A 17657-nucleotide genomic window follows, 5' to 3' on the forward strand; every position below is an offset into this window, starting at 1 on the left:
GTAAGTATCCTTATGTGTCCTTTTTGCAATAGTGCAGCGTGGCTTCTTACAGCTCTTTTCCTTCCCACACCCCCTTCGCTAGTACATGGCTTGTGCTGCAACACGAGCAGTACATCCTCTGCTGTCTGATCATGTTCTTAAGTGCAGGTTTAGAGAAGATGATTTAGCAAGGCCAAGTAGCAAGGATAGAGCAGCTAGCAACAACCATGATAAGAACTGGGAACCCAGAAGATTCTGAATTTCGCCTTAAGTATCAGAGGTGTGTCGCTGTGATGTGTCTTTATTGGAAACATCCCATCCCTCTAGCACTATCTAAACTTGTATCCCGAAGGACTGGTTTGAAGAACACAGGCATTACCCTTGTCTAACAGAGAAGGCTTGCTTAAGTGATGTTAAAACATGTGTTGTCCTTGGGCAGTAGTTCTGCTTTTGAACCTGTACATTTTATTTAGGCTTGAGTGTGACAAGCTTTGAGGAAAATGGGCTTCAATAACTAGTTTGCTTGGTTTACTCTCCTGCAGGGCACGCCACTTTTGAACTGGGAGCTACGTGGATTCACGGTTCACATGGAAACCCAGTCTATCATCTAGCAGAAGACAATGGTTTACTTGAAGAGACTACCGATGGTGAGAGAAGTGTTGGACGGATCAGTCTTTACTCCAAGAATGGGGTGGCTTATCATCTTACCAACAATGGGCAAAGGATCCCGAAAGATGTGGTTGAAGAATTCAGTGATTTATACAACGAGGTTGGTATTCAGCTGCTTTCTCAGGTTGTAGATTTGCCTGAAACAGTGAGACCCCTTGACAGTTACAACATTCTGGGTACCGGACAGAGGTAGAAAACCAGGAATGTCTTTAATTTCTTTGCAAAAAATCAACACTTAGTTTGCTGTCATCTGCTTAGCTATACCCCATTTGTCCCTGATGTGGGATTAACTCACTGTTGTTAGGAAGAACAATCTTTCCACATTTGTCATCAATTTAATCACTTCCAGCAACTATTGCTGGGGAGATCCAGTCATTTGCTCTAGAAAGTTGCCACTTAATTAAAAGAGTAGAGGAGGGATCAAATTACTAAACAAAGTAGAATGCAAAACCTTAGCAACAACCAGCTAAATATTGTAGCCCTCTGACATTTTATTGATGTTATAAATACCATAGTGCACTGTGTAGTATGCCAAAGTCAGTGCAGTATCGTAGGAATCGCAAGTTTTCTTGCATCAGAAGGAAAGGAAAATCTTTTCTGGTAGATTCAGACCAGGGTGGACTTCTGTTTAAGGTTATTTTAACTTCTTTTGATCAATGTTCGGTGACGTCCTCTTCAGTTCAGTGTAGAAGAGGGCCTCAGTATGTGACAGAAGGGCCAAATAGAAAAAAAACCCAAACAACCAACTACAGACGCAGAACCTAAAAATACTAAATAGAAGCCTGCAAGATGGAAATGAAAATGCATGTTTAGTGGAAAGATTAACCTCTGCTAAAAAAGCAATGAGCCAATGTTAGACTCAGACAAAAAAGGCCAAATTTACTTTCAGGTAACTGGGCACTGCTGCTGTCATCCTAGTATTTCTTTTAGAGGGAAAATGGTGTTTCTTACTGATTTTTGTCTTGAACGCAATACCACTTGAAAGATCGGTATTAGTTCTATCTGCTTTCAGTAGGAAAATTTGGCCTTGGGTAGAGTGAAGTGAAAGGAGGAGGCTTGCCAAAGTTAATTATAATTATTCCCCACATTTTTTAATGTCACTTATGAAGTACATTTAGGGGGGTCAATGCAGAATGTCTAGTCCTCCAGGTAATGTGATCTCTCACTGGGTTATATAAAATGGAACAAGACATTATTATTTTCATCAGGCTGTAGCCATGCCTAAAACCTTCAGATTTTCGTCTGACAGTGAACTGCACCAGTATTTGACACTTGGCTGAACACATACTAGATTCAGGTTACTCTTGCATACTTTATGTTTAAAAATATGTCCGTGAGCATTTAGAAAGCCACCAAGAGAAAAGTCACTGTAGCCTGTAAAGAATTATCAAGAATTGGACGGGGAGCAGAATTGGGGATTTTTTTGTTTGAAAAGACTTTTGTCACTGTCCGGGGTCTCTGAACTGGAATCTGTGATGGGATGGCACAAAATCATGTCCATTTTAGAGGGGGGTAGTAGGAATTTCAAAGAAACCTCATTATAGAAGGAATTTAGCAACCCGTGGCAGGGAGGGAATTCTGCTTGGACAAATGCAGGTGGAGATAACTCATCTCAACAACTTTTCTGTATTACTGGATTGAAAACAGAACCAGAGCCAGCGAGGAAAAAAGACAGGTGAGATGTGTGTGGAGCAAGATTAACAGCAACTAAGACTAGAAAAGAGAGAGGGAGTAAGTGAAAATGCCGCAGCGAGCAGCATTATTTATGTAAATGGCACACCGCCAAACTGCACGCAGTGCTCGGTGATCATTCTGTCTCAAAGATGGTAGGAAAATCTCCAGCAAAGGGAGGGTGTCAGAGGCAGGCAGGCTCTGAAATGAGAAGAGAATATGAAGGTGAGAGCTGCTTAGCTTTGAGATACAGCCGATAAGATAAAGGCTATAACAAGGTGCCAGTGTTTTAGAAATGCTTAATTTGATAAATCTACCCTTTCTTTTAAAGCAAGAGAAAGGGGGCAGCCAGTGTCATGAGAGAACAACACATTAAAAGTTAATCTTCTTTACGCAACACATAATTAGCTTATCGTTGCCACAGGCTATCTTTATCGCTAGGAGACAGAAAAGGCTTTCACATTTATGGATTGTAAAAATGTCTACAGCTATTCTCTGCGGTAAAAAATATGTAAGGGACAGCTTAAGCCAAGAAGAGGATATCAGCCATCCTCTTAATTGCTGTTGCTGGGGGGGTGCTTTCTCTGTTGTCCTTCAAAGTGTGCTGGAATTTCTTGCAGAGGCAGCTCACGGTTTTGTTGAGCTTCTTGTCCTAGCCTCTTTGGGGTGTCAGATTGGACGATCTTCAGTGATTTAAGACAGCTGACTGTAGTTTCTTCCCTGCGCTGTGTAGGAAAAGTGAGAATTAAGGTGAGCTACGTGATCTCCTGAAAATCTCCAGTTAAAAAAGACTGTATGAAATGCAAGTGCCCTGGTGGGTAGGCAGTCGGGAGCATGTCCAGTAGGCGTGTGGCTTTGGGGACCTTTTCCTCTGGCATAAAGTGCAGAGAATGTTTCTGTTTACATGTGCTGAGTCTGCCTGGTGCATTTCTTGTTTTGTGTTTTGTTGAGTCCCCCAGTCCCCCAGCATATTTTTTTGCATTTTCAGTAGAGTCCATTCCATCATTTTTTTTCACTGTGGCTGGCCAATACTCTCTTGCTGTAACTGGTCATGAAATGGGTGCTGGGGAGGAGCAGTAGGAATTTGTTCTTCAGTTCTGCATCTCTTTTTTAGAGGAGGCACGTTTTTTGAGAGGTTTTGTTAAAACGCCTTGAAGTTGTCCAGGATGAAAAGCCATCTTACAGATCACCAAATCCTGAGGTCAGGCTCCTCCCTTGCCTCGTAGGAGCTCCCAGACCCTTCTCAGAGTCTTGGGGCAGCCTGCTGTTAGCAATCCCTAGGATGAAATCCTAGGGATCCTAGCAATCCTTAGGATGAAAAGCCATCTTACAGATCACCAAATCCTGAGGTCAGGCTCCTCCCTTGCCTCGTAGGAGCTCCCAGACCCTTCTCAGAGTCTTGGGGCAGCCTGCTGTTAGCAATCCCGCCATCACGTCATCTCATCTCTCAGGCTGCATCTCCCCCTTTAGAAGAGGCAGGGACAGCAAAGGCTGTGTGTGACACACGCTGTCCGGACTTGAAGGGAGACTGAAGAAAAGAAAAACCAAAACAACCAGCAACCGCATGAGGGATGCAAAGCCTAATTGGGGATGGACCACTGACATTAACAGTGGAAAATGTAGTCCTGAATAAACGTGGCTGAATTTGTCACAGTTTCAAATGCCTGCCCTCCCCTGCACAGCCGGCTCACTTCCCATGCACTCACACACTGCCCTTCTTTCGCTGCAGCTGCTGCCATGTGCTTGGGCTCGAGCATATGCCTTCAGCTCTGCTTCTCCATCTGTATCTCTCTAGCCCCAGTTATCTTGTCATCTGGACACCAAATTCTAGTGAATGCAAAGAGCAGAGGGTCTCCCTCGAGTGTTTCATTTGGATATGTGGAGTCACTGAAGCTGGAGCCTAGCAAGGTGAGGTCTCTCCTCTGTGTGCTGAATTTTCCTGGTGTGAAAGGCAAGGCACCCCAGTACCTCCAGAGCTTTGCCTCGCTAGTTCATTTGGAAAGTCCTTACGGTTTTTCCAGGCACTTGTCCAATCTTTTTTGGCTGGCTGCTTCTACTTCAGTACAAGTTTTGCTTCTTTTTGTTTGCAGTAGCCTGAATTTTTAATAGCTGTAGGGATGCCTCACAGAAGCCTTTATTTGGTTACGAGGAATCCGAGCAGTAAGATTGCTCAGCTCTTCATTTCTGTAGCGGAAAGTTCCCTGTGAGAGGCTATCTTAACTGAGAGGCTGTTGTACTGCATTGTAGTCAGTCAAGATCTATCACGAGCTTGTGACCGAGGTGACCCGAATCCTCCTCCGTGAGAGCACTGCCAAACTGAGCAATGCCTGTAAGGAAGGTCTCCGGTCCTGCAGAGCAGCTACCTGGATTTCCAACCACGCGTTGCCAAGCGATGCACCATGAGAAAGGGCATTGAGCCTGCTGTGGGCAGGACAGCTCTCCAGCCACTGTTGTTTTAAGACTAACCTTCTTCAACCGTGTACTGTGCGGGGCTGGCACTGCTCAGGGTCATCGTCAGTCCATTTGGTCAGTCTCTCAAAGGAAGGGGGCACCAGCATTGGAAGGTTCCCCAGGGTGTGATGTCCGTGCTACTCATTCATAATCTTCCCACCTTCCTCTCCACTCCTGCTAGGATAATTGGGGGAATCCTGGGGCTGGGAGAGGATTTTGGCCTCTGCCTGCTTATACCACATCTGCATGACCCTCAAAGAAAAGTGACAGGAGCGTGACCTTTGAGGGTAATGTCTGCAGCTTCAGTGTCTGTGTGTGCATATAACTGCTGGGAAAATGTGAATAGGGACAACCCATCTCAGAGTTGCTCTTCTGTCCCTGCTAAATCCTCATTTCCCTCTCCAAAGAGGTATTTAAGGCCAACTCCCAGGTATTTGTGAAGGGTGGGAGGGAGGTGGTGAGCTTGACAAGTTAAATACAGGTGAAAAATCGCACTGCTTTGCCTGCCCAAGAATTTCACAGTCCATCGGCCAGCCTGATTTAGAAAAAGCGCCTATTTTTACTTAGGCTTTTCACTAAGGATGTGGTCCCTAAAGACCTGCTTCACAGGAACCCTCCCTTTAACAATCAGCTAATTAATGGCCTTGTTATCTGTCAGCTTTCTCCTGTGTGCTGTGCAGCTTCTGGGGGAGGGATGCAGCCAAAGAATGACAAAGTTTTCCACCCTTCTCACTCCCACCCTGTGCTGGGCTTTGTGCCATCCCCAATCAAGCTCCAGTGCCTTGCCTTGCGTTATCATAGAAAGCAGGACCAAAGGGCCACCGAGAGTCACTGTTCCCTCCCTGCCCCTCTATTGCACTGACAGATGTCTGGCCTGGTAACAGCGTGGACCTATCTCCATCGGAGTTTTTTTACTGACCGGGGATTAAGTCACTGCAGTTTTTAAGCCAAGTAAGAAAAAGACAATGGTACGGATCGTCACCGGTGCTAGCAGGAAGGAGTGTGGATTGGGATGTGCTTTCCTGACCTCCTTCAGTGCTGAGAAACTTCTTTATTTAGATTTGTTCTTCCTAAGAGACTGCCTCTTCCTGTGGTGGAGGAGCACGTATGTAGTAAACACGTGTAGGTGGAAGCCTGTAGGTAACAGAGAGGACATCCCTGGTGGAACCCACGTTCTCTGCAGAGACCCCGGTTGTGGGATGCCCCAAAGCTGGTCAGAAAGAAGACAGAAGATCTAAGCCAAAGTGGAGCCATTTTAGGGTTATGGCCATTCAATTAACTCATTTTAATTTCTGACCTACAGCCCCATTTCCCCACAGGACTGTATGTAAACCCTCAGAATTAGGGATGGAAATCTGCACAGAATGAATAGTCACTTGAGATGTTCTGCATCTTTTGCTTCTGCTGGTGGTTCTTGCAGACAGGCTTCTAGGGCCAGTTGTTCTGCCCAAACCCAGAGGAGCTTTAAAGTGAGAAATGATTAGGTCATTGTGCTGGGATGTGAGTTTGCCGGTGGCAGGAGCTGGGAGATGATGCAGTCTGTCCTTATTTTTCCTTCCTGCTTGTATCAGGTCTGTGATAATAGACAAGGGAGATCAGTCTGGACTGTATATGGTGTAGCTCTCCTTGCTGATGGGCACGGTGCTCTCGGTTTGGATGCGTGGATATTTTGTAGCGTTAACTAGAAAATCAGCAGAATCTTTCAGGTGGTTCTTGATGCTGCCTTTCACCAGGCTCTTTGAAATAAAGCCCACTTGAACTCTCTCAGGAATCACATCATGATGAAATGATAGAAAGGGAATGTGTCTTCAATTCTCACAAATGCCTGTTCCCCATGACTTCAGAGGTGGACCCATAGACACGGTGATGCTTTCTGTTATTATGAGCAGTTTCCCACCTGAGGAAGCAAAGCCCAAGTAACTCCAACTCCAGACAGTACAATTCTGCTCCTACTTCATTAGAAACCTACCTTAAATGGCACTTCTAGCGAACCTTTTCCATAGTTTCTTATACAGGATGTGTTCGCTGTATGTGTACATTAAAGAATACATGTTGAACATCTTTTTGGTTCTTTTATTATGACAGTGTATCTCTTAATGTAGGACTTGCTGTTGTTTCTCCTCTTCTTTCCAACAACAGCCTTGCCTTCTGTTCTTCATCAAACAGTTCAGCACCCCCAAGAAGAGAAAAGCAAAGAAGTAACGGATTCTGAGAAAAAATAATAAATCCTGGTGGTGATTCTACTTACCTGCTCTCTGATCGTTGGGACGACATATATAGGAAAGACTTTACTTGATGTTTACAGCACAGAGAACTGTGCATTTCTGCTCTTTTCTCTGTTGGGCAATGAAGAATACAACGGTTAATAAAAACATACCCATGGCTCACTTATCCTTTAGGCCAAATGGTAGCTGGGTTTTAACACAGCTTTGCTTGTCTTGTGAATGCCTTATCTGCTTACAGTGTGCAATCGGCTTGTGAAAGCTGAGCTGCATTATGCTGACACAAGGTCTATGCAGCTTGTACTTGCTGGAAGTGGTTTGGGCCTCAGAAATCAGTGGACCTGAGAACTGTGGGATGTTGAAACTGCCAAAGAGCTTTTGGCACTGGGGAACAGAGAAGACACTATTTCCTTTCCTTTGCTGGAAGCCTTCATGTCACATGGGGCATTGGTCTCCACATTTATAGTCTGGAAATGTCCTTGGAAAGACTGTGTCCCAATCAGTGTGTGCAATTCTCTTCTGTATTCAGCAGTTCCACTCATTTTTCTTGTGATTACTTCTCTGTTTTTGTAGTTTTATTTTCCCCCTTTTTCCCTCTTTCACTTATTTTTTAATTCAGTTTCCTCCCTTACTTGTCCTTATCTACTCTCCTTCCTCCATTCGCTCACAGACCTGCTCTCTCTTACTCTTACCACTGCCAAGTCTTTTCTGTCACTACCTCCCTTTCCTCATCATCCCTCTATTTTGCCACCTCAAATTCACTTTATTCCTAAAACCCAAGAGAAAATCAAGCTTCTGGGGAGCATCAAGGTAGGGAGAAATCAAAACACGGTGAATTAGCCATACCAGCAGAGAATGGGAAGCTGTAGGAGCCTTTGAAGGAGAGGCTGCCACAGTTCTGCCATCTTCCTACCAGGCATTTACATCTGAGTTGAACTCCTCAATATGTCTGAATAATCTGTCTCCAAAAAAGGGTCATAAGTTGTAATCAAACCATCTTTGACAGGAAAAACTCACCAAGCAGGGATCTTGCCTCTCTACTTGTAAGCGTGCTGTGTACCTCTGTGGCATGATATAAATGAGCAGGTGACTCATTCTGGACAAACAAGTCGTTAAGGGGATGAGTTGCACTACTGGGAGGCATCTTTTGAAAGCTTTCCTGTGTTAAAAGATTCCTGGGAGTTTTTCCATGGAAATGAGGGGCCATGATTCAACTGCAGGCTCTTCTGGCAGTCTTACAAACAGAAGAGCCTTACTCCAGACAGCCACAAGCAGATGGCCAAGGTGGATGGTTGTTTTCTTGCTTTTAAGTAGCTTGTACAGGGGAAAACTAGGGTTAAAAAAATGTCAGGAAGATCTCCTTCAAAGAACAACGATTTGTTAGAACGGGATTTTTCTTGTGGGTCCTCCTCAGGCTGGCTCCTGGTGGGGGGCTACTAGAGATCATAGAATCATAGAATCAGTAAGGTTGGAAACGACCTCTAAGATCATCGAGTCCAACCGTCAACCCAACACCCCCATGCCCACTAAACCATGTCTCTAAGCGCCTCATCTACACGTCTTTTAAATACTTCCAGGGATGGTGACTCCACCACTTCCCTGGGCAGCCTGGTCCAATGTTTAACCACTCTCTCAGTAAAGACATTTTTCCTCATGTCCAATCTAAACCTCCCCATGGATGTCATTGTTTTCCATGGATCTATACCTGTCTTGTGCTCAACAAGTAAAACGTGTGCATACAAAATTCCTTTGCTAAGCCTGTGTTGGTTGCTTCCTATTTTTCAGGGGACAACAGAAAAGTAACTATGAAACTGAATTCCCCCACCCTGGCGGATTCCTGGGCATTATTGTTAAATAACGAAGAGGGTGGAAGGGCTGGTTCCGGGTTAGAGCAGTCAAATGTATGGACCCTGCAACCTGGGATTGCACCTGAGACGCTGTGGTGGGAGAAGAGCTGGTGCTTTATTGTCAGATGCGAGGAAGCACATGGGTCCTGCTGCTTGAGTTCACTCCCAGTGGACTTTGGATGGAGACTGGGGCCAAGTCAGGCTGTGACACTGCTCAGCAGAGCCAGAAATTACACATAGCAAACCCAAACCTGTTCTGCAGAGGTGCTCTGCAGTCTGCACTTACTTGGCTCACTGATCCAGCTGTGGCATCTAAACAGCTGGTTGAACAACAGGTTTTAGCTGTTGTTCACTGAAAATGGCAGGACTGCCTCACTTGGTCTTCTGCAAGTGATAGAATAGACATGCTTGAATTAAAAAATAACTTAATAGTAAGTTAATAGTAACTTAATGACTTAACAGTAGGCTGGCGCAGGCAGGTGAGTAAGGGTGGTTATCTTTGCCTGGAGGGAAGTGTTGCTTCCTGCCTTCTAACCAGCATAGCTGTGGGTGCAAGTCGACACGGCGTTGGAGCAGAGTGCACAATAAATTGCCAAAGCTGATGGCTAAAGTTGGCAAGAGAAGGTGATCTGAATGTGCTGGTTTTGGATGGAGGAAAAAGCATCCTGCTTGGGGCTTGGATTCTGCTGTGAATCACGTTGTCCGTCTCTCTGTCCTGTCTCTGGCAGGTCTATAACCTGACTCAGGAGTTCTTCCAACGAGGTAAACCAGTCAATGCTGAGAGCCAGAATAGTGTGGGTGTCTTTACACGGGACGTAGTGCGCAAACGTGTCAAGGCCGATCCGGATGACACAGAAGCCGTCAAGAGGCTGAAACTAGCCATGATCCAGCAGTACCTTAAGGTGTGTGTGCACGTCGTTGTTTTTTTGTTTTGACTAAAAGCAGACAAATCTTGGACCTCAGACACCTGGCTAAGCCTTGCCCATCACTGGGGAATTGCTTTCTGTGGTCTCCTGCAGCTGGAGCAGTTTCTGTTCATATTGACAACTTTTCCTTGTGAGGCATATCTGAAGATGGGGGGCTGCAAGAAATAATGCCTTTACTCTTTTTGGGGTTTTTTTCTTTACCTTAAACTTCCAGCTTTCTAATTAGAAGGGTATTTCCTAGGCCCTGTTAAATTTTCTGGTGTGATTTAACATTTTCTTACCACTTGAAGCTACTCTACTATCGGCTTCTTTTAGTTATGTCTTGTCTTGTGCCTTACACCTGGGACCCCAGGATCTTGTCTGAGTGTCTTTTACCCGCTTCTGCCTCTGTCCATATCTCAGAGACCAGAAGAAATGTAACTTTGGTACTAGTAATTTGCTGAAGGAATCCCTAGAAAGTATTTTGAAGGTAAAGCAATAAAATCAAAGGTAGACTGTATAAACCCATGTCCTAATCATCTCTCCTCATGGCTTCCCTAGTTCGTTTTATCTCCTTGATGCCTTGACCTAAATGAGATCTCTGTGGGATGAGGACTTAATGCTGCATCAAGCACTCCACAAATAAAGTGTAACAGTTGTTCCTATTTCAATTATAATGACTTAAAGACTTATGAAATGAGGCAGGGGAGCCAAGCGGCACTCTGTGATGTGGGTAAGTGTATGGTATTCACTATTTACAAGTGGGAAGCTGAAACAAAGAGAAATAAAGACCTAAAGAGTCTCACAGGAGATCTGTGATAAAGCTGAGATTTGAACCCAGGCGTCCTGAGCGCTGTTCTGGTATCTCACTGTCCTAACCCAAGAGGTTGTATCACAGGGCGTCTCCACAGCTGCCACATAAAGACTAGTTATTTAGTGTGTTATCCATGTAATATCAGCTATGCAGACAGTGTTAGTCATTTGATATAGGTCTGGTTTTCCTGGTGGCTACTTCTGTGGTTGCTACAGCCAGAGACTTTTCTGCAAGTCTTGCAAATCCCTTCTCATGTGTAAATACCTGAGAACAACAAAGCTTCTGATACTTAAGACTATCAGATCAGAGTGGTTGCTGAGAGAGTGGGGATTAACCGGTGTCTCAGGTAAAGTGTAGTCTTGGTAGGTAGTTGCCTGTTTTTCTCCCTGGCATTTTTCCTTCATGGTTGAAAGAATCAAATAGCTATCACTGTTTGTTATCTTCATAATGTGGAGTGTCCTGCTGGAGCATCCAGGCAGGATAAGCGGCCTGTTGCATGACCCAGGGTGCAGGGTCTGTGCTGTGGGCCAGCAGAACTGACCGTGGGTGGGTGTTGGAGAGCTCTCGCTCAGCCATCAGATGGGGTGGAACCACAGCAGACTCAGAGGATAGGTCTTCTTCAAGACCTCGCTGCTGGCGACCTGGCCCAGCAGTCTTCACTGGAGTCATCAGGCAATGACCAGGAAGGGGCAACCACCTGTTTGTCAGTACAGTCACAGGAGCAGGCTGTGAACTACTTAGTACAACTTTGACTTGTTCGCATGACATCTTAGCCCAGCACAGAGATTCCTGCCCTGCACCAGGATGCTCCACAGGGAGAGGGTCTGGGCTTGCCAGGCTTCCAAACATGGTCATTAAAGCGTGGAAGGGCCTGGAAAATTGGCCAAAGGGTGAGGCATGGAATCGTAATGTTCCCTTTGCCTAAAATGCTCGAAGAATTACAGTGTGCAAATCATTGTGACTCCGGTGATTTGAAGACTTTAAGATCACTGTGTCCCATGCATCTGTATTAGCATTAAAAACTTATCACGAGACAGGCCAGACATCCTGCCTTTGTTCCAGGGGTTGCTGGAAGCTATGGCTATGCCTAATACTCCTGCAAACATTAACCAACAGGTCCCAAATCTAAAGCTTTGATAATCACATCAACTGAATCAAATGCAAGTGTCTCATATCTTGGCATTTCCCTTTTCTGTCTCCTTCAGTTCCTTCTGTGTTGGGTCCTCTCACCTCCTGCAGATTGTTAGCTTGCTGATTGCTGACTGTTTGACAGCATGTTGAAAGCTGCAGGCAGCAAAAATAGCTGCCAAAAGTTTTTCATGGCTCCTCATGGGAACATTTATTAACATTGGAAGGAGCATCCGATTAACATAGCTCCAGCTTCTGTTGTAGGAGCACCAAGCAGCCAGTCCCTGGCCAGTGGAGTGGGTTTTAAATGATAGAAGACAGTGAGAACTGTAACCCAGAATCATGCAGAAGCAGAGACATCATCTCTGAACTCTGGCTGATGCAACTGTGGCCGATGCAACCAAAGCTGATGCAGCTTGTTACCATGACAAAATGGTTTCTCTGGTTGGAAGGAAGGCTAAGGATTGATTTTGTCAGATCCTATGGCCAAACACTTCTTTACTAGCAAAAATAATGTGGTTTAAGAATGGGATTCAGGACTCCCAGCTTGTGCATCTCCTCTGTGCCCTTGCAATGTTGTGCTGTGGCAAAATGAGTTGCTTTGTGGCAATATTGCTTTTGTGTTGCTTTTCCTCAGGTAGAGAGTTGTGAGAGCAGTTCCCACAGCATGGATGAAGTCTCGCTCAGTGAATTTGGGGAATGGACCGAAATCCCTGGGGCTCATCACATCATTCCTTGCGGTTTCATTAAAATCGTGGAGATTTTGGCCCGCTCCATTCCTGAGTCTGTCATTCAGCTCCGCAAACCGGTCAAGTGCATCCACTGGAACCAGTCGGTCAGCAAGGAGATTGAGAGGGTGGCTGACCACAACAGTGACCTCCCCAAGGAGGACAAGGGCTCTGATGTCTTCGTAGAGTGCGAGGACTGTGAGTTCATCCCAGCTGACCATGTCATTGTGACTGTGTCCCTGGGAGTCTTGAAGAAACGCCATGAGAGCCTGTTTCATCCCCGCTTGCCCGAGGAGAAGGTGATGGCCATTGAGAAACTAGGAATCAATACAACTGACAAGATTTTCCTGGAGTTCGAAGAGCCTTTCTGGAGCTCTGAATGCAACAGCATCCAATTTGTCTGGGAAGATGAGGCAGAGAGTGAGAGCTTGACTTATCCCGAGGAGCTGTGGTACAAGAAGATCTGCAGCTTTGACGTACTCTACCCACCAGAGAGGTACGGCTACGTCCTGAGTGGCTGGATCTGTGGAGAAGAGGCTTTGATTATGGAGAAGTGTGATGATGAAACTGTGGCAGAAACCTGCACCGAAATGCTACGTAAATTTACAGGTCAGCCATACTCTAGTTCCTTTGGCGAGTGGAGAAGAGAGGGAGAGTGGGGCTGGGGTGTTGAACAACCGCTAGGAAGGAAATCCACTGAAGTAATTTTTAGTTCTTTGGCATTTTATGTCCCTTTGAACGGGCTGTGCCTGTGCTTCCAGCATACGTCCTGCTTGGGTGTGCCTGAAAGCTATTTATATAGAGGGCCTGATAACCAGCTCAGGCAGTGGTGGGTAGAAGTGCTTGAGGATTCCACATCCTCTGCTTTATTTAACCACAAATAACTCTTTACCAGCTGGAACTGTCAGGCTTGGGGCTCCTGAGGACTGATCTCAGCTGTGGAAAGCAGCATAGCTCTTTTAGAGCTAGCGGAGTTGAACCTGTTTAGATCAGCTGAGATGTGGTGGTTGAATCACATCCCTGACTTGCGTTCAACATGAGTCTATGTGGAAATCTCATTGGCCTAAATTTCCAAGTATCCATTGATGTTGAGAGTTTCCATTTCTGGGTGGTTCACCTCAACCTTCCTGGACTTCACAGGTTTCACGTGTACTGAGCACACATCACATTAAAGGCAGCAGTTGGAGCAAGACAGATCTTATGTGTATTATGCTGAGAAAATCCAAGATGAAATCACTAGAAGTAGTAATATTTGAACAAGCTGGACCTTAGTTTGTCTGCAGTCAGTTCTCTAGAGCTTGCACACCTTCCCAAGGAAAGGGCTTGTAGTGTCTGTGGAGTTACTTGAGATCCTCTGCTAGGAGACACTGTGTAAGTTCAAGCGTAAGGTAGTAAGTAATGTTGAAAGAAGTAGTGATTGACTTACTGGCAGTCTTAAAACACGGATTTTGGCTTTCTACATAATGATAAGCAATTATAAGAGCAGTGTCCTCCAAGATTAGATGTATTTTATGCTATTCTAGAGATGGGTCCCGTGATTAAGCTATTTATATCTGCCTGCTAGCTCGTATTAGCCAAATCTCAACCCCCACTGGGTTTCCAGCCTTACCTTTGTCTGTGGACCTCCAATTCACTGAAGAAATTTGCCTTCACAAGTGTAGCTTTCCCCTGTGCTTACAGACCATTTGCTACCAACAACGCGGAGATCTAGAGAAAGGGTCCTGGAAGCTGAGGGCTACCTGCGTAACTGGCTACTGCAGAGAAGTAGGATGACTTAGTGAATGCTGGACTCTGGGCAGCGTCTGCCTCCTGAGCTGTTTGTTTTCAGTGGTGTTGGGTATCCCTACGTTACGTTGCAATGTCAGGACACACATGCCTTCTTTCCTCCTGACCTCAGCAGGCCAACTGCTGCCCTACGCAGGCGTAGCAGGAGGCTCTTCTCTTTAAGGCCAAGTTGTTCCAGTGCTGACGTCTCCCAGAGCATATAAACAATCTTGATTGTTGCAGCTCTTCTTGCTTAAGACCTCTTTTTTCTAAAACGCCTTGATTTATCAGTGGGAATTTGGCTCTTCGGGCCTTTCTTAGTTTGGCAGATGGGAGTATACTCTCCCTCTTCCTTCTTGGGCTCCTTCACTGTTGTTGTTGTTTGCGTGTGTTGGATGTTCCTCTCTTCCTCCCAGGATGGAAATACGTTGGCACTGAGTCATCGGTATGTGCTGCAGTTGCTGTTCCAGCTGATACTGCACCTGGTCACTGTCCATCAGACTCTTCAGCAGTGTGAGCTCTCTCTCAGCCTTCTGCTAATCTTGGTTTATCTAACCCTGGAGAATTTCAGACTGAATTTACCAGGGCCTTGCCCTGCAATGAACATTTTGTGCATAAGATGAGAGGTGACCTCTCAACTGCTTGAAACTGCGAGAAGAAAACCTGTCCTCGGAGTACCCATTACGCAACATGACCTCTTCCACTTTCTGCCCAAAAAACTTGTTAGCTTGTACAAAACCTTTTCACAGATCTTCCAGCTAAGGTAGCTGCATTTATCCTGTTATTCTTGCTCCCGTTTTCCCTAGCTTCACAGAAGCAGCGCTATCTCGAGGCTAATCTGGACCAGGTGCCAGACAGGCTGAAATAACAGAAGTGTGCACAGCTCTCCATGCACCTACCATGTTCTTCACTAATGTGTTTCATCGGGAGTGTGAGAGTGGGTTAAACCAGCTAGGAGGTGGCTGGGAGGGTGCAAAGCAGCCTTCTGTCTGTGATCTAACTGTAGTCATTTCTGAAAATGACTGGTCTCCTCTGGTCCAATTAGCACCACCAAACCCAGCTTTTAAAGCATTTCCCACCGTCCAGCTTGGGAGTTGGGAAACTAGTCTTCCTAGGATCCTAAGCTCAGTGGAAAGAAAGACTCTTCCATAAGGCAGTTCAGATCTTCCACATCTCACTTGGTGCTCTGCGACATCTTCTGAAGAAACTTTTCTCTACTGAGTAGGGAGAGCCTTATATTCAGTAATGGAAGTAGGTAGTATGAGCCTTTTAATGTTCGCTTTGCCTTCTGTAGCTTTCATGTTCTGCCTGTAAAATCCCCCATGTTCTTATTTCTTCTATTAAAGAATTAATGCATTAGCTAGGTGGGTTCCCATCTTCAGCTGTGTTTTCTCAGTCCGTTGCTCATGGAGGCCTTTGCCTTCGCTTCAGAGAGTGCTAGACCAGTCCTGTGTTAAATCCACTCTTTTAGACTCGGTGTTATTTCACACTGAGAATTTCTCTCTGGGAGGAGATGATCTGCCTCTGTGACCTTAAATGTCACATGCAGGTTAGTGTTGCAGATTATCTGTCTTTGCTGTGAAAAGCTCTGAGGATTGTTCTAACCTAAGAACCACTGACAATTACTGCTTTTCACAACTGGGTGGCTGAAAAGCAGTGTCCTCTAAATCTGATTAAATGGGATGCCTTCGAACAATTAGAAGTCTTGCTCTGGTTTCTTTTTGGCTAAGCTCCGAGTGTTAGAAGCCAGAAGGCAGTAATTGCAGGCCTGCTCCCTTCTGAAGGATTCGCTGATTTGTCAAGCTGCGGCTGGAGATGCCCTGAGTTGTTCTCCCTGTCCTCCAGCTATTTCTCTAGACGGGAACGGATCTCTTCTAGGTTCTGCGTCGTATCTGCCAGCCCCATGTGGATGCTTGGGGTACCCTAATGTCTCTCTGGTGGCTGTAGACACTAATGTGTGGCTAGTACCACAGGTCTCTGTTGGCTTTGGTGGGATCTTAGATACCCTGCTCTCAGGTAGGCAACTAAATTTGGGTGTCTTAATTTAGATCTGTGAGTTGATTTTATGATAATCCCGTGTCTCATAATCAGCCCCATAACTGATAAATCTATGTAGCCACACCTCCCAGTAGCTGAATAAAGACAGGATTGTTTGAGGCACATGGAGTTATCTTCCATAGCTTCACAAGTGGGAATCTGGTATAAAGATATGTGCCTTCCTATTTTATTGAAGGCTAAAGTCCTTTTTTAGCCATTTTATCTCTCTTTGGACAGTGGAAACTTAGAAGTTTCTGCATCTGTATTAATCATTACTTTTATCTGTAGGCAAAAGCACATGATTACCCATCTATTTAAGAGCAGATTGAGAAAGTCCAATTAAATATGTTCCTTGAACGAGTGGGGCCCTGCCAGGCTTTGTAGTTTCTGTCTTGCAAACAACAGTTCAGGATCAGAGCAACAACAGAGTTCCCGTGTGACCTTCAACCAAGCTCCTCCTCTCTGTGTGCAGCAGAAATGAAGGTCTCCTGATTTTTCTCTTAGAAACAGCTCCTCACATTTAAAGGTGCATAAATGCAGAAGCGTGGGGGCACAGTGGTTGCACAGTGGACACTTGCATCATGCTCATGCAGTCTGGTGTGCTGAGGAACCTTAAAGGAGCTCATGAGAGCTGGTATGTGCACCACACAGCATGGTGCTAGGGAAGGAGACTGGCTTCGGTTCTGGGAGCTGTACAGCTGTGTTTTAACGTACCAAGGCTCCTTAGCCCTGCTCCACGCTGGCAACTGGCTCAGGCATCTCCGCATGAAGCTCTGCCATCTGCCCAGTGCCACGTGCTTCATGTTGCTGTGCTGCAGTTTCCCTTGTGATGAAGTTGCTACATGAAGAGTAATTCTCCGGTGGGAAGGCTGCTGTTTACCTGCTTGTATACACAGTACAAGGTCACTCGTGGGAAACACTAGAGAGAGACAAAGCTGTTGCTTTTACCAGTCTGAATGATTGCTCTATTAAATATTGCTGGATTTATACAGTTGTTGATATACAACCCTTTCGTTTACAAATTTCAGTCTTTTAGAAGAACTGTGGCCTTATCTGCAGGCTGACAAGCCCTCATCTCATTGCTTGTAACACTGTGTTCTCCTAAGGTTAATCATCTTTTTATCAACATCTTACTTGCTGACTCCCGTACTGAAAATCTTGTGGGTCCCTTGACAGTGGAACATGAGAGCATGCACCAGGTACAAAAGAGGCACAACCAGCCCACCGCAGAGACTCCTTTCATTTGAAAACACATTATGTGATTGTTTTTGTGTAATGTGATGTGATGGATGACTCCTTTGGCCCTGTGTGTGGTGGTGTGTTGTCTAACAGCTTTCATGGTGTGTTCTCCTGGGCTTTCCCACAGCCCTTAAAAATAAAACGTGATAACTTATTTCCTTGACACATCTGAGAGCTCCCTGTTCTCAGACTCCCTTGGGCTT

The 17657-nt window shown here is 45.4% G+C and overlaps 1 protein-coding gene across 1 annotated transcript in view; it reads left to right on the forward strand.

Annotated features, from left to right (window-relative positions):
- Positions 1 to 17657, forward strand: part of SMOX (spermine oxidase) — a 25458-nt gene that overhangs the window by 4253 nt on the left and 3548 nt on the right. Inside the window, exons 2-4 of the mRNA XM_009331861.1 lie at positions 522 to 748; positions 9568 to 9741; positions 12324 to 13023. Coding sequence (XP_009330136.1) covers positions 522 to 748; positions 9568 to 9741; positions 12324 to 13023 — 1101 coding nt within the window. The remainder of the gene's footprint in view (positions 1 to 521; positions 749 to 9567; positions 9742 to 12323; positions 13024 to 17657) is intronic.

The sequence above is a fragment of the Pygoscelis adeliae genome, unplaced genomic scaffold (assembly GCF_000699105.1).
Source record: "Pygoscelis adeliae isolate BGI_AS28 unplaced genomic scaffold, ASM69910v1 Scaffold209, whole genome shotgun sequence".
NCBI lineage: Eukaryota > Metazoa > Chordata > Aves > Sphenisciformes > Spheniscidae > Pygoscelis > Pygoscelis adeliae.